Consider the following 24,615-nt stretch of genomic DNA (forward strand, 5'->3'; position numbering starts at 1 on the left):
ATCTCTTGTAGAGCTACAATAACAGCACAAAATTGTATTTTGTATGTTAATAAATCAACAGAAATGCCACACCAAGAACCTGTGTTCTGTGCAACAGCCTGCTGCTAGGAGAGTCTTGTTTTTTGATTACAGAGCTGAATAACATGAAAAACAAGAAGTGCTGTGTATTTTTCAGAGAAACAAACAAGCAGCCAAACAATTTAATATTCAATCCAACATGATCTGATATTGGGATAACAAAAAAGAGTAATGAGGTGGCAAATGAAAGTGTAAATTTTCTGTGGAACCAAAAAAAAAAAAACCATCCTGAGTCTAGGGCCCTGTTCCATAAAACTAACTAATAATATTACCTAATAATATCAGAACTCAAAAATATTATTAGTTAACCAAATTCTGTTTCATAAATATTTACACATAACTAATAAAATATCTTCTCATAATATTAGTTCATTAGTGAGCTGATACAAATGGAGGTTAGAATTTGACTGTTGCGTATGTTCTTGGTTTGCGTGTGTTCCTAGCAGTAGACTACAACAAGAATTTGTAACAGAAAAACTAGACATTACAACAAGCACCATCTCGAATGAGAAATAATCTCCAATATGAATAACGATTAGAAATGATATATTGTGGAATAGTCTTACTACAAATGAGTGTATGATCGATCTGTCCTTCAAAAGACTAATAGCATCAGTTGTGAAGCTAATTCAATGAAAGATTGTATAGGGCGTATTGTAACAAAGTTGGAAATAAAAGTACAGCAGAAATTATTGGTAAAACTAAATATTTCTAAATCATTGTAGAAGTAAAACATTTTCAATTATTCGTATCTACTGGAAAAACTTCTGCATATGTTCTAACAATAGAGAATTACTTTGTGAATTGGCGTTTATCACACACTGTCGTTTAAAAACTTTTGAACATGACTACTCCAGCCTTCACTTCTTGTCTTTGCCATTAAATACTGTACACCATTACCCTTTGAAGAGATGTAAAGGAAATAATTGCTATGCTTCGTGGAAAGTGTACGGTATTGTGTGTTGAACATTGTGCAGCCGTTGATCTCCGTTTAGTAGTTCTGCATAGAACAAAAATCCAATTTTAAGATGTTAAATATTTCTATAAGACTATTTTGGTTGAAAAATATGTCCATTAACCCTCTTGGTGCCATGTTCTACTGAGCATGTGCCAAGAATGCCAGGCTAATTAGAAGCATTTTGCAAGTCGCTATTTGGAGCGCCACAAAATTTACAATTTTAAAAATAGAGAAATTCACTGTCAATACAAGGTTTTACCTTTAGCATAATGAGAAAGAGGAAATGTTCTTTGTGTACAGGTATGAGAGCCGCAGATTTCACAAACACAGTCTCTGGATACCTGGTGAAAACCTTTATTACAAATACGGCGATGAAAGCCATGAATTGTTCCTCTCGTATAGAGGTGACATAGCTCAAAATTGGCGGGAACATTAAAGAATTCTGGGTCTATTTCGGCAGTTTTCTGGAGTCGTTCGTCCAGGAACCTTTTGGTAGCTGCGGTTGTCTTCCATGAAGGAAGATGTTCCTGCCAGCTGCTATAAAAGTCCATTTGGTGTAAACTGAGATGCAGAGTGCTCTGGCTTTAGTTCTGCCCAAAGTTTTCAGATTTCTGCATGAAAGGTCCAGCCATGTGATCTCAAGCTACTGGTGCAACTTTCAGCTTGAATGGTAGACTTCGGTCTGTCTTGTTTTGGTCCCCATCCCTATCTTTGGGCGAGGATACGTTTCCCTGGGAACAGCATTTAGTTGTCGTACATGTTTGTGTGTGTACAGTCACATTCCGTAATTGAATCCATTTTTCCTCGCTACATTAGCGGTTTCACTTTGGCTATTATTTTGTGTCCGTTCTCCTGTGAGGTAGTTTGTCTAGTCTCTCTGATTCTCCTTGTTATCCTCTCTATGTTTGCAACATGGTCCACACCCCTGTTCTTGCTGGCTGCACTCTGGTGGTTTCAGCTGGTTTGTGGATTAGTTTTGGATTCAGTTTTTCTTCAATTAACGTATTCAGTTCATTTTATTACAAACCATTTGTCAGCAAGTTCATTATATAATCTATTTTTACTTTTAACTTGCAGGAAATGTTCAGGATGATATATGTACTTTTCAATGATTACAATACTGTTAAGTTTCAAAATATATTTTCTGAACAATTTTAAAACAAACAAAAAATCTAATCTCAAAAATTGCAATAAAAATAACTGAAAATTAAAATTACACATCAAGTGTGGTAATGCAGCCATCCAGCCGAATAAACACAGACAATTTGAAAAGTAACTGTTTGGTAATTACCGTTTTACCTAAGCATTATGTACACAACTTCTTATTTACAGAATTATCATCCAGGTGAAGGCCGACATTTAGCATCTTGGCCGATGACAACTTCACGGAAATTCAGAAAGTAATTAGAATTATTAGAGTCGTTATCACTACTGTCATCGCTTGGAGATTGTCGTCACTGTCACTACCGGTGTCAGAAATCCAATCAACATGCAGTTGCCTATTTATGACATGGCCACTACTATCACTGGACAGTCGCCACATGACCACAGAATGACATGAAATTTGGAAATACAATGTGCGTAAGTATATGAACAAATGAGCCACGTAAAATTAGAAACTATGTTTTTTCTCTAATGGAAACAAAACGCAAGATATTATCTGCCGTTCATAATCGTGCTAAATGCAGATAGCAAGGCGCAGTCGCTGTCTAGCATTCTACAGGCTAAGTGAAGAAATATTTTCCAACGTCTACTATGCCATGGTGTGCATTATGCGAGTAAAAACGGTAACATGATACGTAGGCCTGAAAGTCATGTGTTCACCAAACAAAAATAGTATGTTTCTCGTATACTGGAACAACCTTACTTTTTGCAGCTGTAAAAATGGAAAGGAAAAAACAAAGGGGGGGTCTATCATATTAATAAATACAGTATACAGGTCATGCAGGTGAGGGAAAGAAACTAGAACAAAACAATATTGTCCGTCTTGAGGCCTTTCTTGGTTTATGATACCAACATCATTATTATAATAGTGTGTAGACTGTTCAAATCGTCCTGAAACATAAAACTAGTTTATGGTACTTTACAGGTTGCCATGTGAAGTGAAATTTCGTTCTAAGGAACTACAAAGAGGGGATTGCTTTTGAGTGAAGAGGGGAAGTTGCATTTATACTTTGGAAGGACAAAAGTAATGTTGGAATTACATCTACCATCCACGTACAGGCAAACGGGCATGAAAGAAGAGGTACGTTGATAAGAAACTGAAGTGAACTAGCAAGTACAACTAGAGGCACCTGTTGGTGGTGTTTTGTCATTACACAAAGTTATTTCGGTATATTATTGGCTTATTTTATTTTATTTCGTCAATAATTTAGTTATATTTTATTTGAATTTTTCAGCAAATAAAAGATAAAGCGAAAGAGATGATAGCATATTTTATGTTTACATGTGTACAAGAAACGTGATAGTCGAGCTTCTTGCTTATAACGCATATTACATACATCACAGCATTTTATCGAGCCACTTTAACAAGTAGGGCCTAACCTACGCACATATTTGCACATCGGTCTGAGGCAGAGACAACGCGAGTTTCATATTACTGGGAGTCAGAGCTGTTCTTCTGTCAAACATTACAATGATCTCGAAGTACTAACACTAGTGACTGGGATACATGAAGCCTCCACATCACATCTTTCCCTGCTCTACATAAACTACCAATTAGATCCCTAGACACTGTGTATGGTTCAAGATAATCTGACGAAGTTTTCATACGATGGGAATGAGAGACTTCATTTATTAAATCATAATGATTCTTGGATCAAAGAACAACTCCACATAATTTTATCAATTATTTCACGGTTTTCCTTGAAGGTAAATTGGTTTCAGGTTTGGAGCCAAATTTGTAAAATTTGGCAAAAAGTACGCGCTTTGCGACACACGGGTGCCTCTAAGTATAACAAAGTACATTTCTATCTTTTACACTGTGCATTCAGGCTGTACTGTACTTTATACCAAAACGGTAAACCGTTTCTGATGGGGAAAAGTTATCACCTTGACTGATAAAAGGCGTTTTAGATCCTCAATTTTTCCCCTTCTTCAAACTTGTAAAAAGAGCTCCAAGAAAGGACCCATGTCAGGTAAGATAAAAGATTCCAGAAAAGGTATATGGAGTGAAACGACGTCCAACTGTAGTCCCTTCACAGAGGTGATTGCAAACAGCCTACCACCAGGGCTGTTCGAGAAGATCTCCAGTAAATTTCATCACAATCAGTTACGTTACGCATGCGCTTAGCAGCGTGAACAAAAAGACCAAAGAATATGGCCAAATTTATCAACACTTCAATCCTCATGACGAAGCACAAAACACTTGACAGTCAGTTTTTTCACCTAAACTGCATTTACAAGTAGTCACTAGTCTCCAGAACACACACAATTGAATTTAGCACTTTCTTTTTTAGTTATAACATCGACAAGAACACAACTCTTATCACATAAACAGCAACTAAACAAATGCCTGGCGATAGCAGCGCCACACTCCGCTGTGGAGCCTCCTCGATAGTTTTCTTGATTCAATAACCATATTACCTAAGCGTGCTTCATCTGTTTATCGAGAGCCTGACATACTGAAACTCTAAGAAAAATACTTCGAACTTTGTCACTAATTCCACATGGATTGTGAAGTCTTACAACATTTTTGGTGTCGACCGATTCGTTTTTCCTATTGTTTACGAGCAGAACAGAGTCTGTGCTTGATTGTATGTTTTGCATTAGTAACTCACAATACACATTATCCACAAGTTTATCTGAAAGTGCTTTCCTAGTTGGTGGTTCACAGGCAGGCTGCATTTTTGACCGAAATTTTTAAAGTGCAGCCGCAGTAAGCCGTAGCAAGAGCAAGTTTTATACAGTGGAACCTCAATTCTCCGTTTTCTGGAGGGACCATCGAAAAAACTTACAACATGGGAAAACGGAAAATCCGGGAATGAATGAACCATGAACAATTTGGCTAAAAATCACAAAAAAAGAAATATGAATACTTAAAATCTTACAGACACCCGTAAACCAAACCAAACTACAGCCCCAATGGGCTTTCCGCCTACCAAGCGACCGCTGCTCGGTCCGAATGCCTGCAGATTTCGAGGTGACGCACGGTCAGTGTGACGACTCCTCTCTGCCGTTATTCCTGGCTCTCTACACCGGGGTTGCCGTCTCACCATTAAATAGCGCCTCAATTAAAGGTAATCGTAGAATGAGTGAACCTGGAACCAGCCCTCATATCGAGATAAAAATGCCTGACCTGGCCGGGAATCGAACCTGGGTCCTCTGGGTGAGAGGCAGGCAAGTTCGACCGCAGGGCCGGCTTCAAATATTAATTGCCGGTACCCGACTTAAAAGTCTCGAAACTTTAATTCAGTTTTACCGGGGAAGCATTGTCTGTTTCCTCTGAAAACTTCTTTCAGTTCAGCAACTTTGATCGGTCAAACTTCGAAAAACCTAACAACATCAAGCCAAACAATCAACCACAAGTATTTTTTAATTCTGTAATAAAATAAAGCACATTGGATACAAAAGCGCGCAACATGATGGCGAAATCCCTTTTTCTTTAAATCTTCCAATGTAATTTGGTCACCGGTATACTGTTTGTAGTCAGTCTGTGGAAATCTTGTACTGCGCAAATTAGGCCTACGGCCTACATCGACTTAAAGGTTATGTTGAACTCGAGAATATTATTTCGAAGGTAAGTATCGATTCTCAAGTTTTCGAATGCATTATATTCAATTGTGTCCGTCACTAATCACGATTAAATTGGAAAGAGAAAAAGTATCATCAAAACTTCCGAATTTAAAGTTATTCGCAACCTTGAGCTCAACTGGAAAATGCGCTCGCTGTCCAAGTCGGTACGAGTGCGAAATGATGCAAAGATTTTTACACGTAACGTGTGCAAATAAAACGACTGCGGTTTTAACATTATAACACAATAACGTGAAATTCCTAGTCTTACATTTAGGACCAAAACAGTAATAGGCAATCCCAAAACCTTCCATGGCTTTATGTATGTAAGAAGGTGCAACATCTGTTCTGGTCTCGATAACGTAATCATATGCGATAATATTAAAACACTACATTTGCGTTACTTTTTTTTTTTTTTTTTTGCTAAGGGCTTTACGTCGCAGCGACACAGATAGGTCTTATGGCGACGATGGGATAGGAAAGGCCTAGGAGTTGGAAGGAAGCGGCCGTGGCCTTAATTAAGGTACAGCCCCAGCATTCGCCTGGTGTGAAAATGGGAAACCACGGAAAACCATCTTCAGGGCTGCCGATAGTGGGATTCGAACCTACTATCTCCCGGATGCAAGCTCACAGCCGCGCGCCTCTACGCGCACGGCCAACTCGCCCGGTATTTGCGTTACTTAAGAAGGAGCTGTTTAGATTCCTGCCTGAAAACTCAGTGACTATACAGTGCCCTGAGGGAAGTGCCGAAAACCTGTTCGGCGGTACACTCGGAAAAAAAAAAAGTAAACATCTAACCCTGGACAGAATGTAGACGCTTTGCAAGTAAGAACATTTGACGAAACTCGTTCCGTCTTCAAGTAGAGTTGTCGAAATGCGCTCTATCTCCTGCCAATTGTTGTGGACGCTCTCTGCTGTGCGATTTTGATTCTCTAAACAATACCACCCGAATGCGATGCTAAGATGATCCCTAATGCAAGTTCACCACCGATTGCTTTTCCGCTTCCTCGAATTACCGTAATGACTGGACGTTAACACCGAGATCCGCAAGTATGCGTTGCCGTCCTTTTGCGAGATACAGTTTCTTGAAAAATGCGTGATCAAGGATTTAGCGCTGATGGGACTGAAATTTCTGAACGGTTGATATGGAAGATCATTTTGAGGAACGGATAATGCCGGATTTTTACAACGTGATTTAATTAGGATGCTCGCGGGACCAAATTTGAACGGATAATACGGGAAAACGTAGCTTCCGGGAACGTATAATCGAGGTTCTACTGTATTTTGTTTTTTGGAGGCATTCATTCTCTAACAAACCGGGGAAGGTTTAGGAATTAAAGTGCTAATAGAGGATTCAAGGTCAACACCGTCTTTGTGAACCAAGGCTGGGACATAAATTGGCACTGCAGACAGGGCTGAACAGCAACTGGGAGTGGTGGTGGTGATTATTGTTTTAAGAGGAAGTAAAACAGACAACCATCCCCTACATAACACTAATCAGAGAAAAAAAATGGAAGGGGTCTGACACTTGGAAACATGAAGATATCGGCCAAAGAAAGACACGGGCCACAAAGGGCGTGAAAATGAAAGATTCCCCAAGCCTCAATACCTAATAGCGTTTGAGTCAGAAAAGAACACTACCAACTTGAGGGCCTCAGGAATATATTCATCACCTGCACCTGGAACAAGCATCATACATAGGAGGAACATGAAGGCAGACACTGACCTAACTCGTTTCTTCTGGACTACACCTTGAGATAGTACCTGCGAGTCGCTGTCGAGGAGAGCTCCCTTCTTTATGCGGGTCAGAAAGGAGTTGTGAGCGCGGATGATATCGTCCAAGGCCTCTGCGTGCTGCACGTCCCAGATGAGTGTGTGCCACGAACACTCTAGCACCTCAAACAGCGTGTAATACTGCATCTGATGTACGAAGTGGATCATCTCTGCTGTCAGGAGATGGGTGTGCTGCAGGAGTGGAGCCAGCTCTGCAATCAACACAATCGCATCAGATCAGTGTTATGCTCTCAGCAGATTTTGATAAGGATTTCCTTTCACCACTGTACAGAGCACTTATCAAGTGGCACATTGAAGGAAGTCGAAGAAAAGAATGGCCATCTTTCTTGGGTTACACTGCCTAAACTGTCAACAGTAGGCCCAAAGTATATGTAAAAAAAATGTTGAGCATAAAAACATTTACAAAAACATCTGTGGTGATATGTATCTAACTGTAAAAGGAAATTCTCACTAAGCTTTTTTTCTGTTACATTTTGCAGTTTAAAAAAAAAAACACCTTAAAACTAGAAACCATATTTTCAGATTAATCGCAATCTTTATCAGAATAAATGGTCTATTCACTACCAGAATCTTAGCAAGTTAAAAATATCAAGGGGTACAATCTCCGCCTGACTTTGAGATCCATAAACTAGTCAACAGAGTACCTATCACGTTCCTTCTTCCGCATCCTCTATCCGACTGTCGGACTGATGACCACATCTTTGTATTGTTCTACGCTATCCTGCCACAGTCCTCACCTTCTAACGAACTCCATTCCCTGTTATTAGTGGTCCTATCGACAAATACTACATTACTAAATTTCCGATCATTTATGTCTTACACATTTTTACCGTACCGGTTACGATAACAGAGATATTCATGAATTTGGATTTTCGTTGCTAAGTCCATACCAGCGCCAAGTCATGAGAAAATGGGTAGACAGAATTTAATGAAAATTGTTATGTAAAGTCGGGGAATAAGGAACTACATTCTACGCTATAATTTCGTACGACACCCTAATATCACAGAGTCGAAAGAAAATGACATTTGAAAGCCTACAATAGAGAAAGTTCATAACACTGAAGAACAATCACATTACAATGACCCTTGTTTGTTGTGATGTGATGTGCTTTGTGTCTTCTGTTGCTAGTCATGTCCGATAGATGGGATTATTGCTGTATACAGAGTTTTTTTAAAATTTGCTTCACGTCGCACCGACACAGATAGGTATTATGGCGACGATGGGATAGGAAAGGACTAGGAGTGTGAAGGAAGCAGCCCTGGCCTTAATTAAAGTACAGCCAAAGCATATGCCTGGTGTGAAAAATGGGAGACCACAGAAAACCATCTTCAGGGCAGTTGACAGTGGTTTTCGAACCCATTACCTCCCAAATGCAAACTCACAGTTGCGTCCCCCCAATCGCACGGCCAACTCGCCGGGTCATACCGAGTATAACAGCCTGCCTGAATATTGGCGGGAAGTAGCTATGGAGTCATAACCTTCTTAAGCATGCCATTCCTCTGGTTCTTAAACTTCCTGATACTACTGGTACGTAACAAACTGGTTCATCATAGCATTCGAGCTATTCAATCCCTACCCTGAGGCACTGATTGGAATGAGCAGCGTGTATATTTAACGGAACAATGGCAGAGGAGTGCTCAAGGCTGTTTGCGGTCTGGTCATACCAGCACTGGAAATTCTTAGATCGGATTCATAGTACTGTTCGTTAAAAGTGAGAAATAGTGCTGTTTTTCATTTGAGAGAGTATTTTATATGATAACATTGCTTTTAATCGCTACATTCCTACTGACTTTTTGTAATGGAAAACCACAAAGACAGTCTTTCTTAGAATCCCGCAGCGAAGCACAGGTACATCAACTAGCAAGATATATAATGGTTCAACCTATTCAATACAAATAGAATTAGAAATGTTATGTTATATTCCTATCTGAATACAAACAGTACCGGTTTCGACCTCTATTCTGGGTCATCACCAGCCGATCACATAGAAACAATGCATAGGAAAAGAACGACCTGAGCTCTTATATTCAAGAAATAACACGCTGTGTAAATGAGTTTCTCATTTCTTCCAATATTATGCTTTTTAACTTTTTTCTCTTCACAACTGTTCTTAATGTCAACTGTTCTGCATCTCCAAAGAATCTGACATACGAGATTCTATAAACATTAATATATACTTCTATCGTCAATTATATTAAACTGCATTGTACAATTTAGCACCTAGCAGCATTTGCAGGCTTGATCCTTGGTGACCAATTGCTTGTGTTTGGAACTGTAAGTCTTTAAAAGACTATTCGATATGCAGGGTCCAGGATACGGTGGCATCCGATTGCTGTCATACATTTAGGGCAGCCCAGAATGCTACGGCCACATGCAACTCCACTCCCAAAAATACCCTTTACACTACATAATTTCAAAGAATGTTTTATACAAGTTGTCATTTTGAGGACAGCAAAGGAACAGTTTGAAAAACACATGGGGAGAAAGGAGTTGGAGAAACAACGCACAGCGATGAGGAGAAGTCATCCACGAGAAATCCTCATGAAGTCCATCACCATAAGTTCAAAAACTTGCTGGTTCCATTTCATTATATGGATAACAACCCCAGCGGGAAGCTTGGTCGGTGAGCAGAGTGGAATTGGGGGTAAGTGGAAGGCAACAGGAAACCACCACTGTTAATTTTCCCAAGACAACCTCATGGCTTTACTCAATCATAAATCAGTGTCCGGACTAAGTCTCCCAGTCAGATCTCTGGGGCAGACATGGTTGAGAGGAGCATCTGAACGCGCAAATCAATCCAAACCAACTTTGCGCGTAGTTAGAAAGATTGCAACCTGGAATGTATGAGGTCTCTTACAGACAGGAAAACTGGCTATCGTTGAAAGAGCAATGAGTCTACATGATCTGGACATACTCGGACTCAGCGAGACACACTGGAAAGGTTGTGGCCACTTTGTCACTAACTCGGATAACACCATATATTTTTCTGGAAGCGAAGATCTCAGTCGGAATGGTGTCGCTGTAGTGATTCCTAAAATACTAGCCAGTGCTGTCGTCGGATATGAGCCTGTCTCTGCTTCTCCGTGTAGGATCAACTTCATTCAGGTTTATGTTCCTACTGCAGTTGCACTGGATGAAGAAATCTATGAAATCTATGAGTTGCTGGAACACACCATCAGAAAGAATTCTCAGAAGGGAGTATTAGTCATTCAGGGTGATTATAATGCGAAGATAAGTGAGACTATTGAAGACAATTTGAGACCTGTGGTTGGAAGGCACGGTCTAGGAGTGAGAAATGAGCGTGGTGAGTGTCTACTGGAGTTCTGTGTTGGCAATAACCTGTCCATCTGCAATACTCTCTTCCAACATCACCCACGGCGTCGATACACATGGATTTCTCCTGGCGACAGGGTTCGAAGTCAGATTGATTTCATTTTGGTGAGGCAACGATGGCGGAGTTCTGTACTGGATTGCAAAACCTATCCTGCAGCAGACTGTGGTAGCGACCACATTATGCTATCCATGAAAATGCGGATCAAACTGAAACTGACCAAGAAGAAGAGAGTGACACAAGTTCGCATTACTGACAAAAAGGCTCTCCAAGATTTTGGAGAAAGAATAAGGCCAAAACTCCAGCAAGTACAGGAGGAAGGATCAGCCTCCCAAACATGGGATAACCTCAAGTCAATCATTAACTCTTCTCTCCCTGAACCATTTACTAAATCTTCCCAAGCTAAGCACCCCTGGATATCGAACACCACTCTACTGCTGATAGAAGAGCGGAGCACACTGAAGAAACGTGGCATTCAATCCAAGCAAGACGAAGAAGCATACAGTGAACTTTGCCGCAAAATACAGCGCAATTGCAGAACTGACAAGACACGGTATCTCACCAGTATTTGTGATGAAATAGACCAATATCTAAGGCTGAATCAAACACGTGACCTTTTTAAAAAAGTCAACAGCATTACCCACGAGTTCAAACCACACACATGGGTGACTGAAGATGAAGATGGCAACCTCATTACTGATAAGAACAAAGCAATAGAGAGGTGGAAACAATACTGTGAAATGCTGTATTGCCAAGGAAATAATTCTGCCAAACAGGAAATTTATTTGAGGTATGAAGAAGAACCTGATATTTTATTAACTGAAATTGTGAATGCTGTCTTATCATTTGAAGAACAACAAAACCCCAGGTATGGATGGTATTTCGGGAGAAATGCTGAAAGTGATGGGGGAGGAGGGCATGAGTGTTTTATATTCGATACGTAATATGGCGTGGAAAACTGGAGAATGGCCCAAGGCCTGGACAACATCACTACTAATCCCTCTTCACAAAAAGGGGTCTATAAGAAATTGTTCCAATTATCGTACTATCGCATTAATATCCCATGCAAGCAAAGTTCTGCTCTACATAATAAATCAACGCCTAAAACCGTTCCTGCAACCTCAGATATCCGCAGAACAAGCAGGCTTTGTTGCAGGTAAAGGAACACAAGAGTCTATCCTGAACATGAGACAAATAATTGAGAAATGTCGCGAGTTTTGTGTTCCTACCTTTATTTGCTTCCTGGACTACAAAAAGGCCTTTGATTGTGTTATGTGGGACAAGTTCTGGCAGGTGCTAAAGGAATTTGGGGTTCCACTGCACTTAATATCGTTACTGAAAAGCCTGTATAAAAACCACGCAGCAACCGTAAAGGTGGATGGTGATCTCACAGCCATTTTCAATGTGACAAATGGAGTAAGGCAAGGTTGTATATTACCACCTCAACTCTACAACATTTATGCAGTGTGTCATCAAAAGAGCTCTCAATGGCTGGAATGGTGGAATTTCGATTGGTGGCAGAAAAATTAATAACCTGCGCTTTGCAGATGACAGTTCCCTCATCGCTGGTAGTGAAGAGGAACTTCATGACCTGCTTACAAGGGTGAAGAACACTAGTCTTCAGTACGGTCTAGAGATAAATATAAAAAAAGACCAAACTAATGGTAGTTGATCGGCAAGGTCAAATCCAACTTACGGGATGCCTAAAAGACCTGGATATAGTTAAGGAATTTGTGTACTTGGGGTCTGTCATCAATGACACGGGAAGCTGTGATAAAGAGGTAAAAAGACGTATGTCTTAGGTCGTGCTGCAACAGTTAAACTTACTAAGATCTGGCAGAACCGGGCAATATCAAAAGCCACGAAGATGCGCTTGGTAGAATCACTAGTGTTCTCCGTCTTTTTGTACGGCTGTGAGACCTGGACCGTGAATGCTAAAGAGATGTGGTGTTGGCGCAGAATGCTACGTGTACCCTGGACAGAAAGAAGAACTAATGTTTCCATTCTGGACGAACTCTGCATCAAGAAAAGCCTATCTTCCTGTGTGAGTGAGCGTTACCTCCAGTTCCTTGGGCACATTTTCAGATGAGACGGAGAGAACTTGGAAAAGGTCATTTTACAAGGCAAAATTGAAGGCAGTAGACCACGAGGAAGAACAGCAAGCAGATGGACAGATCAGGCGAAGAAGATCACTGGGCTACCACTTCAGGTCATATTAACGAAATGTGAAAACCGCTCGGGATGGAGACATAGTCAAAATTGCAACAAGGAAATGGAGTTATGACGTCACGACGCTCAGTAATGAGCACAACGACTAATGATGATGATGAATCTAGAAGGCTGTCTTACCAGGCAGTTTCCGGAGCATTTTTGCTGATGTCACCTGCCTCTTCCAACTTGCTGTAAGCACGTATTCCATCCGCTTGGATTTCCACAAGGCATTGAACAGCGTAAGATAGGACGCGGCGGAGGGACCAAAGATCTATAAACACACCATAATAGCTGCAATTAACATAAAATTATAGCGAACACTACGATAAATAAATTCTACATCTTTCTTCTCTTCAGGAAAATCTAAAACTCTCATCCAAGATTTCAAAATTTATTTTCAAATTAGTTCCAAATTTGTGGCCAGGTAGATCAATCTGCTCTCATCGTACTGCTTTGTGCGAAGATCCAATCCACCAGACCAATAGTTCGACCAAGAAATATAGAACGATAGAAGAAATATTGGAATTGCAAAAAGAGCAGTGGTGAGACGAGCAACATCTCAGAACCTGACCCAGGCAAGAACTAGAAATGGGAAATAAAGGTAATGTATTCACTCACTGTTCCAATGGGCCCATCGACATGGTAGTCTAGGCTGAAGACATCCCAGCCCGTGTCTCCGGGAGAGGTCTCCAAGAGCCGCAGGTCTAACCTCTCCAGAATGTCCGGGTTCTCGAACTGGGCGTTTGTAGCTCTGATGGCAGATTCCAGTATTTCAGACAGCACGTGGGGGTACAGATGGGACGCAGGCTTCTGCAACTCTGGACTGCAAAACAAATCACGCAACTATGAGTCTCAAAACTTTTAAAAGTATATTAAATATGGATGGAAAGGAAAAAAAGCAACAGCATTTTGTGGAGAAATAAATATCAAATATTTCAAAAATATATTTCAGTAAGAGCTAGAAACACCATAAGTTCTCAGCATTTGCACCGTTCAGATACTTCACTTTAGAACGGTCTAAACACAAGAAAATTCTATTCTTCTCTTTTGGAATTAATTGTTTATGAAGAAGTGTTAGTAGAAATGGTAGAGAAGGAGGTCCAAAATGCTATTCAGCTATTATCCTCTACGAGTTACTGAGAAGTGTATCCCACATCTATATGATGCTAAAGTGATAACTTTTAGTGTGTTCATACACTTCCAAGAGAGGTCCAAGTCAACAGAAAATGTACCTGTGAGAGGACGTCTCTCACTGCTACTGTCCTTCTGTATTGTGACAATGAAGTTCAAGCCTGTATGGCTATTGCTGGCCAATTTTCGAACCTAAAGCTGATAAGGAGACTCTTCATTTGGTCTATGAGCACAGAGTCAGTACTGAGCCAATCGCGAGTTCGTTAGCTGTCGAGTCAACTATTCTGGAATGACACTGCACTGTGGAAAGCCATGCTGGAGAGACGGGTCACAGGGCTGTGTTCAATTCCCTGCGTGAATATAAACCGTGTAGAGTGGACTATAAAAACTGAATAGTTTAATAAATTCAGTCAATGGTAACAGCACTCTCCGAGTAGCTTCTAGATTAAAGTCTGAGTGTAGACTGGATTTCCAGAAACTGACTATGAACCGCATATTGGTGACCAAATTAAAATGGAATATTAAGAAAGGAAGGGATTTCTTCATTATGTTGGGCGCTTTTGCATCTAATGTGCTGTATTTTATTAGATTTAGAGAATTAACCCCCTGGAACCTGCGTGTGCAGTAAAACGTCTGCAAATTTAGATTTTCCTGAAGAAAAAAAAAAAAAAAAAAGTATTCAGATCGAATCATGGCGGGAAAAGCTGTAGGTATGGTGACGTTACTCTATTCGGCGTATGGAGGCACCACGGTCAGCCTTCTGCCTTGACCGATGTAGCGTCAGTTCAGTGCGAAAGAGAACAGTGAGCAGACCTGCGGCCAGCTCGCCACTACACGGATATTAAACGTGCAGAAATTCACGTGTGCACGCGGTCATGCAAGTACTAACTAATTATGTTTTCTTGCTGTTCTAGTGTGATTTCGCATTTCCTTTCGTAGGGTACCTGGGATGGTGGTGTGGGGAATGGGAAAGACTACTGATTGAAAATTATCACCCAAATAACATTGTCCATTCCCAGTTCAATCGTATTTTCGCTTCTGTCTTAGGGACCGCAGATTTCGTACCGTTGAAGATATTCTTCGATGTTTACAAGAACTATCTGAGGAGGAAGGAAGTGATGTTGATTAGAAACCCGAGAATATAGAATAAGAGGATACTTGCTCAGATTCTGAACAGTCATTACAAGAAGAGGAGGAGGATGACAGACTGGATGAAGAAATGCCGCTTGAGGATGACGATCTTTTTGGATTATGTTTTTATATTGGTAGGGTCCAGGTAACATTATGGGTAAATGATTTCAAATATACAACCAGTACTTTAGGATAAACAAGAGCTAAAAATATTATTTGAATTTTGCCTGGGCCGAAAGGAGCTGCACGAGATGCTAAACCCCTCTATATGCATTTCTACATATCATAATGATAGATGACCTTGTGAAATACACAAATATTTCTATTTCAAAGATTCACCAAAACAGACGCCAGCAGTGGGAAGAAGAGAGGAAAGTCAATGGAAGTGACAGGGCCTGCAGATTGACAAATAGGGAAGAAATCATGGCACTTATTGGGGCTTTCTTTACGATTGCCTGTAAAAAGTCTAATTGAGCTAACGTGAAGGAACTGTGGAAAATCAATGGGACGAGACTAGCTCAGAGCGAATTTCAGCTTCAATAGGTTTTTGCTTCTTTTACGATGCCGTAGTTTTGATTACGTAACAACCAGAGCTGCAAGACAAAAAAATGACAAATTGGCCCCTATTCACGACTTCCACTCCAAATTCGTCAAAAATTGCCAAAATAGCTACAGCTTGGGCGAATTTACGACAATAGACGAGATGCTTGTTGCCTTTTGTGGCAGGTGCAGTTTTATTCAAGTTCAAAAACGTGATAATATATCCGTATTGAACTGAGAATACAAGAGGAACAAAATAATGGCTCCACCTATTCACCTATGTTTTGTATTAAATAGGTGGACCCATTATTTTGTTCCTATTTTAATTGCAGTTTTACTTAATTTATGCCACAAAAACCAACAAAATATGGCATCAAAATATATGCAATTGTGGACAGTAAGCGTTTACACACATACAACTGAAATATATTGAAATATACTGGATATTCGAACAAGCTTCTGGACATTGCTAAACGATTGGTTGAGCCACTAAAAAGGTCCAACCGTAACCCGACTACGAACAACTGCTACTCGAGCATTCCCTTAGCGGAATATTTGCTCGAAAGTGGAATTACATTCCTAGGAACACTTAATAGAAATAAAAAGGAGATACCTCCAGAATTTGTGAATGATCCTTCTCATAAGGTAGGATCACCGTTATTTGGTTCTCAGTATGATAAGTCCGTGGCGAGTTTTGTAACGGAGTGGAAAAGAACTGTCATTCTCTTGTCGGCTTAGCACGATACTGCTGAAATCAACCCGGAAACAGGTAAACCTATAATGATACTTCATTATAATATGACAAAAGGAGGTGTAAATTTGGTGGACCAGATGTGTTCTACATTAACCACAGCTAGGAAACCAAGAAGATGGTCTATGACAGCATTCTGAAGGCAACTGGATATTGCAGGAATTAACTTGTACAAAATGTACAGAATCAATGTCTGCTAAGAAGAAAATTTCAGAAGACATTATCAAGATGAACTTGCCCAGCTGTTGATGGAACAGAATCTCAGAAACCGAGCTACAAACTGGAGGCTTCCTAAGGATATTTACCTTTTCCTCTCCAAATATAAGCAACCTTCTGTTGTCCCTCAAACCACCTCAGCTGTTCAAAGAGGAATTTGTTACTTTTCTGGATCACATAAAAATAACAGAACTCTTGTCTGCAAGAAATGCTCACACAGTTTGCAAAGAACACAGCAAACTAATAATGATTTGCGAAAGATGCCAAGGAGATAAAGAAACTGAAGACTGACAAGAGATTGCAGACTGAAATAAATTCTACGCGATGATGTGTCGGAGTTTTGTGATTTGAAAAAATGCAAGAGGTGAGTTTCAGTTTTGTGATTTGTGAAAATAATAACTTTGAACTCAATGAGAAACTTTTCTCAGGTTACCCCAGTATTATTTTCAAATTGCTCAATTCTTGTTCTTTCTTGTCATTTTTAATTTTGTGACTTTTTAATTTTTATTTAGATTTCCTGGGATACAAGTTATGCCTTCTTTTCATTTTCTTATAAGGAGGAAGGTATTTTTGTATCTGTACGCCAAATAATCCTAAGGCAATACATATTTGTTTCTTAGTTCAGATCGCAATGCGATATATTATTCCCTTGTTAGTACATAATGTTTATTCTACATGAGGGTGTTTTTTCAAATGTTTTTATAGCTTCATATAACCACAGTTACAAAATACTGCATTTTGAGCAGAAAGAAAAATATTTTTCGTGTGGCCACGCGTGTTCTACTAAAACTTCCATTTACGCGGGTTCCAGAGGGTTAAAAACTACTTGTGGTCCATTGTTGTTTGACTTGGCGTCATTAGATTCTTTTTCGAAGAGTTCGGCTGAACTGAACAAAGTTTTCACGGGAAACTGACGAAGCGAAAATAAAGTATCGACAGTTTTAACTCTCGTACCAGTAATTATTTGTAGCCTCGTAACCTCCAGGCCTTCGGGCTGAGCAGTGGTCACTTGGCAGGCAAAGACCCATTGCGGTTGTAGTTTGGTTTGGTTTAGGAGCATCTGTAATATTATAATTATAAATATTTCATTTCTGTGATGTTTAGCCAAATAGTTGATTGTTTTCATACATTCCCATATTTTCCGCTTTCCTGTGGTGTGTGTGTTTTTTTTTTTTTTTTTTTGTTCCTCCAAAATGGAAAATTGAGGTTCCAATGTAAATAAAAGCTATGGTACTCACTAAATGATCTCCATGAAGTGGCGAATGAAGTCTCCTTGCCCCAGGAGCAGGTACCTTCTGAGTGCCTGCAGGTTTTCCATGAACATGTATGGACCATTGAGAACATCAAGCACACGACGAGAGGTCTCCAGGTACGCAGTGTCCATGACAGCCTGCAACTCACTCTCTGTGTCCAGTGTGAACAGGGCTTCCACTGCAAAAAAAGGATTAATTGTTCTGCTCACTCACACAGTGCAATGTCTACAAAGCAAAGATTCAAGATCAATGCATTTTAAAATGTCCAAAATCAAGTTAACCCATTAATACTGGATTTCATTATTAAAAATTATATGGATTTTACTATTAAAGATTACAAGGCATGAGGAGAAGAACAGGTTTTTGTAGAGATGTGGAAATATTCAATAATACAGTTTGGATTTCCTTACACGTGGCTTTTTAACAAAAATTCGGATTACTGAACAGTTTCCAGAACATTGGACAACAGCCTTAAAACACCCTCTTCATAAACTCTTCATAAAAAAAGGAGACAAGAGTAATCCAGACACTTATAGAGGATTGTCTATCTTGGATTGCACGAACAAGATTTTTACCAAGATCGTAATCCTTCCATGTACTCCCAGCCCTATCCAGTCTGATAACATGATTCACTCGGCTGCACGTCCTGTTCCCAGTAGCTTACTCTGATAGCTCTGCACTTTATGCCGACTAAAATCTAACTGAGGAATCTCGACTCCAGATTCTTTATAAGAAATTGACAAGAGGGTCCACAATGTCAATACAATATATCAAGTAAATAATATTTCATTAGTCTTGGGACTAGTTTCAACCACTTAATGGCCATCTTCAGCCAAAATAAAAATTAACCAGTTCATGTGATAACTAAAACAATGTATACAAGACAATGTTGCAGGAATAATTATTACATTAAAATACATATAAAAACAAAAATTATGGTTGTGCTTTTCTTGTCATAATATGACATACAAGATACTTAGAGCATGTTAACCCCTGAATTACAACAGATTTACGGCCAAGGGACAGCACATGGGTAATACTAACCATAGGTTCACTAATATCGAATTCTCAAAGTTATAGGAAAAGGCTCCCTGTTCAATACAGTAAAACCTTGTTAAATCAACGTTGTCGGGATACAAAAATCTGCGTTTGAATTAAGTGATTTCAAATTAACCACCAACTCTTAATTCAGAAATGCCAACCCTTGTGGCATCACAAAATATTCTAAGACCCATTACTGCTTGCAAATAACCATGATTCACAGTTTAAACCTTTCAAATGCCAGTGAAAATCTATTTCCAAATGTCTCCAAAAAGGCGCATTTACAGTATTCAAATAATGAACTTGTATACAAGAATACCGGGCGAGTTGGCCATGCGTGTAGAGGCGCACGGTTGTGAGCTTGCATCCGGGAGATAGTAGGTTCGAATCCCACTATCGGCAGCCCTGAAAATGGTTTTCTGTGGTTTCCCATTTTCACACCAGGCAAATGTTGGGGCTGTACCTTAATTAAGGCCACGGCTGCTTCCTTCCAACTCCTAGGCCTTTCCTATCCCATCGTCGCCATAAGACCTATCTGTGTCGGTGTTACGTAAAGCCCCTAGCAAAAAAAAAAAAATGTATACAAGAATGGCAATCGTAACCTCACGCAACAAAAGAGGCGTGGGGGAACCATGATTCAAAGACTAGGAGAAATCTATACTGGCTCCCCTGTGCAAGTGCTTTATACATTGGATCACTGTACTGTATGTATTTTCGATGCCCTGTACTTGCATGGAAAGTACCCGATGCCCTTAAAACATCGAGGCCTATCGAACTTTCCTATGACAAGGGGAGGAAGTCTCTCGCTTCCGTCTGCATTACAACACAATACAGTGACTGTCTACTTGTGCGATTTCCCATCGTGGGACTTCTCTCGTAATTGAGAAATGCCAACCCTTGCCACGTCACAAAATATTCTAAGACCCGGTACTGCTTGCAATTAACCTTGATTCGCAGTTTAAACCTTTTAAATGCCAGGGAAAATCTATTTCCAAATGTATTCAACAAGGTGCATTTACAGTATTCAAATAATGCACTTGTATGAAAGAATGGCAAACGTAACCTCGTGCAACAAAAGAGGGCAATATATATATATATGATTCAAAGAAGGGGACACATTATGCTGGCTCCCCTGTGCAAATGCTTTATCTTTTGGATTACTGCAGTGTTTGCATTTTTAGATGCCTTGTACTTGCACGGAAAGTGCCCGGGGAAGAGAAAGTGAAAAATAAATTGAAGTATGAAATTTAGATGGAGCAGCAGGTTTAGCTCCAGGAAGTTCCATGAATATATTAATTCCATGTCTCTGATCGAGTTTTGGGTTTCACTGATGAAAATGTTGAAAGTCGTGACATTCTACGAAAGAGCTCCTGCAGAGAAGAAGGAATACTGTGTTTAATGCCCTTCGTGACTGTAGAGGATGATGTCTGGTTTGAGCAACTACACTTGTTATTCTCTGAAAAAACAGAACCATACGCCACCTTAGCAACAGTGACCAAACACCCTGGAACACAGGGGTGAAAAAAATCCAAACAACATCATAAGACCATCATCGAAGCGAAACAAAGCAACGAAGAACTACAGTCGGCAACCAAAACCGCATGGCTAATTGTGGGAAAGAAAAGAAGTAACCATAGAAGATAACATTAAAAACTATTAAGAAATGGCATTCCACAGATTAAAGCCCGTAAAATGCTTAATACACCTGAGTAATAATCTATACAAAGCATTTGCAACTATTGAATAATGAAATAGACCCATTCATACCCGAATACCAACTAGGCTTCCGCAAAGGAAAAAGGACGTTACAAGCCGCAGCACACCTAAAAGAAAAAGTAGAAGAGGCACTGAGGCACCCAAAAGGGAAGTACTATGTCATCTTTGTTGACTATAAGAAGGCTTTTGATCTTATCGACAGAGATATCCTGATAGGAAAATTAAAACAAATGATTGGTGACAGCACGCTCGTGAGAATCGTGGAGACCATACTAGACTACAACCTAATCAAAACTGAAGATGGAGCATCCTCATCCGGGAAAGTAATTCAAACAAATGGGGTACCCCAAGGAGACCCACTAAGTCCGCTACTATTCAACGTAGCAACGGCAGACTCTCCCGAGACTACTCTAATAATGTACGCTGATGACATGGCTCTGGGATAGAGCTCAAAGGCAGAACTACAGACGACAATGATGAAGTTAGAAGCTTGGGCTTCAGGTAACAAAACTGAAATTAACCACAACAAGACAGTACAGATGGCGTTCAGAAAAGGTAGTAAGGCGGCCAAGGACGACGCTATATCATTAAAAAATAAAACACTAAAAATAGTCAAAAAATTTCAAATATGTGGGCATCACGTTCCAAACGAGCGTGACATCCTTCAATAACCACGTCATAGACAGAACGACAGCAGCAATCAGAGCGATTCACAATATCAAGAATATATCAATGCTATCCCTTAACACAGCGATGACTTTATTAAAGACCGCAATAACCCCCAATTGTCACATACGGAATCGAAATAATATGGAACAACCTGAAAATCGGTGACTTGGAGAAGATAGAGTCAAAGCAAGATTCCTGAAGAAGGCCCTAGGAGTAGGTAAACTGGCACCCTCCAGACTTGTTTACGTACTGGCACGGGAAACCTACTTCATTGAGGATCTAAGACTCAATCTACCACTGCCATCTACCGGCCCATTCCAAGAGCTTCAGAAAATACTTCTTAAGAAACGCGCGGAAATAGACCCCGAATTCTACGGCAATGGCGCCATGATCGATCGTAACTGGACCAAACAACTTCAAGAACAAAGAGATATCATAACAAGATATGTGATACATAGCTTTCACCACAAAAGATGCGCAAAGACAACATTCAACAACCCAACAGATGACCGACTGTACACTGGATAAGGTAAAGTGCGATCACTACCATCTGCTAAAGTGCAAAAACAGAATAAAGACTAACAGAATACAGCAAAATGTAAATTGTCACAAACTTAATACTCACTCGAGATAAATATAATAATTAGCCAAAGAGATTGTTAATTCATTGGACTCTAAATGAATCTGCATCAATAGAAACGGTTCAAAATATTCTGTCAGGCACAGAGTTGGAAGAGAATCTTGTTTTCATAACTCCTATTTTTCTTTCTTGCCTAGACCCATAACATCACTGGAAGCGGTAGAATTTCCCTTAACCCTAGGGTGCATACCCTGGGTCTACTAAACCACGCAAGATTTTTAGCATAATATTTTAGCAGTTCTTCACTGAGAAGTTATGTATCGGGATATTCTCTTAATAGACTTTCCTTATGCCATCAATTGCAAAATAACACCTGATTTGTTTATTCTTTGTAACAATTTTAATAATTTTCTTCTACATGACTAGTTCACATAACCTGGGTCCTTTGGACCTACATTCATTGTTGTGAACTATTAGAAGTTAGAATGAGCTATAGTAACAGTCTCCTCGAGCATTGTAGTAGGATATAAACCTTCATTTGGAAGGGAAAGCGCTTTAGTTTTTTTGTTTTGATATTTTTGTCAAAGACCTAACCCACCTTTGTTTTACATAAACCCACAGAGGTGTGGACATAATGGATCAAAAACTAGCCAACTACACTTGCAAGAGACACCGTGATATACCGTATTTACCCGAATAATCCCTGCACCCTCATTTTAGTAAGGCTTATTTTGAAAAAAATAAAATGAACGAAAATTCCTTTCATCGGAAGAGTAACTTAAGCATAAACAAATATTTCGTATCACTTTGCGAGGTCCACGTGGTCTTTACGCAAATATCACTGCTATGAAATATATTTTCTATGAAAATGAGCAAGTAGGTCTACTTACGTGACAGGTATTTCATTAATCTGAACTTGCAATAGGCTCGATTTGCTGTAGATGGGAAGATTCATTGTCTCTTGCATCACTAGAATCCTCTCCTAAATTACTTACAAGTTCGTCACACTCCACGTATAACGCCCGTAGGTAGCTTGAAATAGACACACCGGCAAAATCTGATGTTAGTTTTGCGATACACTAAAACCTCGTTAATTCAAAGTCTTTGTAATACAGAAATTGGACTTCCAATTATGTGATTTCGAATTAACAGCCATCTTGTAATTCAGAAATGCCAACCCTCACCAGTTTTTGCGGATTCTGCTTTTCCGCGTACAGCCTGCTACGCGATATTGTGGCTTTCCTTAAAACGATGAATACAAAAGAATTACAATTTCACTCTATTTTCAACTGTAAAACACACCAGACACACCGAAGTGAGTGAACGTGCGGAAAGCTACCCCTGCATGTTCCGGAAGACGCGTTCTATCGTGACATGGAGAAATTTTGAATTTAAATTACTCGTAAAATACAGCACTATTTTAAAAAAATGTGAAGTCAGTTTAGAATTAAAAGTCTGAATTGTTTTCTGTTTAAATATGACATATGGGAACATTTTTCTTCCATCTACGGTTGCACAAATCATAACTGTATACTCAGCAGCGAAAACTAGGCGAGCCAGGAGAGTTGGCAACCTTGACGCAAATAAAACCCGCATCCCAATTTCGTGCCTCGAATTTAAAAAAAAAAAAATATATGCAGGGATTATTCGCGTAAATACGGTAATATTTTGGATGGTGTGAGCGGATGCAGAGTGGCCACGGCTCTACGCCTCTGTATTTGGGAGACAGAGGCTGCTCTCCACCGTCAGCTGTCCTGAGAATGGCTTTCCGTTCTCCTGCACTAAGGCGAATGCCGGGACAGTTCCTAGTACAAGGCATGACCGCCAACCCCATCTTTATCTCCGCACATCTCTTTCTCCAATACAAATCTCCTGCCATGAGAGACGGCATCACCTTCCCCTTCAGGGGAGGAATGAAAACATTTAGTAGTAGTTTTGAATGTGCCAGTTCTAAATGCATTCACTCCTTCGTACCACTAAGATATTTCTTATAAAAGGAGATTGTTCATCAAGGATCTTTCAATCGAAATGATCCAGCCATACATGATCTGAAAATCTACAAATCCTTTTCCCCTGAAATCTGTTTGTTTGGATAAGAAGTCTATTAACATCCCTGCTTTAGCAGATTGTGACGGTAATAATAATAATAATAATAATAATAATAATAATAATAATAATAATAATAATAATAATAATCACTGGAAACCCATTCAACTTGGCCGAAAGAACGATGACATTGCGGTCAGTTGTTTAGCTTTCGCAGACGACCTAGCGATACTAACAGACAGTGATATTTCAGCGATCAAACAGATTGAAATCCTCAAGGAATGCGCTCAGAAAACTGGACTAAAAATCTCATTCGAGAAGACCAAGTTTATTTGCACTAAACTCGACATTCAGGAATTACAAACAAAGTATGGACACATCAAATGAGTTCCATACTTTAAATATCTCGGCGAGATCCTAGAACCAACAGGGTTGGA

The 24,615-nt window shown here is 39.8% G+C and overlaps 1 protein-coding gene across 4 annotated transcripts in view; it reads right to left on the bottom strand.

Moving 5' to 3' along the window:
• The window catches only part of LOC136885605 (gamma-tubulin complex component 3), a 309,280-nt gene that overhangs the window by 28,640 nt on the left and 256,025 nt on the right, over nucleotides 1-24,615 (bottom strand). For all 4 annotated transcript variants that reach the window (XM_067158277.2, XM_067158278.2, XM_067158280.2 and 1 more), the window contains 4 exons: nucleotides 18,112-18,304; nucleotides 13,723-13,927; nucleotides 13,243-13,375; nucleotides 7,532-7,752 (listed from right to left, as the gene is read on the bottom strand). In XM_067158277.2, coding sequence (XP_067014378.2) covers nucleotides 7,532-7,752; nucleotides 13,243-13,375; nucleotides 13,723-13,927; nucleotides 18,112-18,304 — 752 coding nt within the window. The remainder of the gene's footprint in view (nucleotides 1-7,531; nucleotides 7,753-13,242; nucleotides 13,376-13,722; nucleotides 13,928-18,111; nucleotides 18,305-24,615) is intronic.

This window comes from Anabrus simplex, chromosome 14, assembly GCF_040414725.1.
Source record: "Anabrus simplex isolate iqAnaSimp1 chromosome 14, ASM4041472v1, whole genome shotgun sequence".
NCBI classification, from domain to species: Eukaryota; Metazoa; Arthropoda; class Insecta; order Orthoptera; family Tettigoniidae; genus Anabrus; species Anabrus simplex.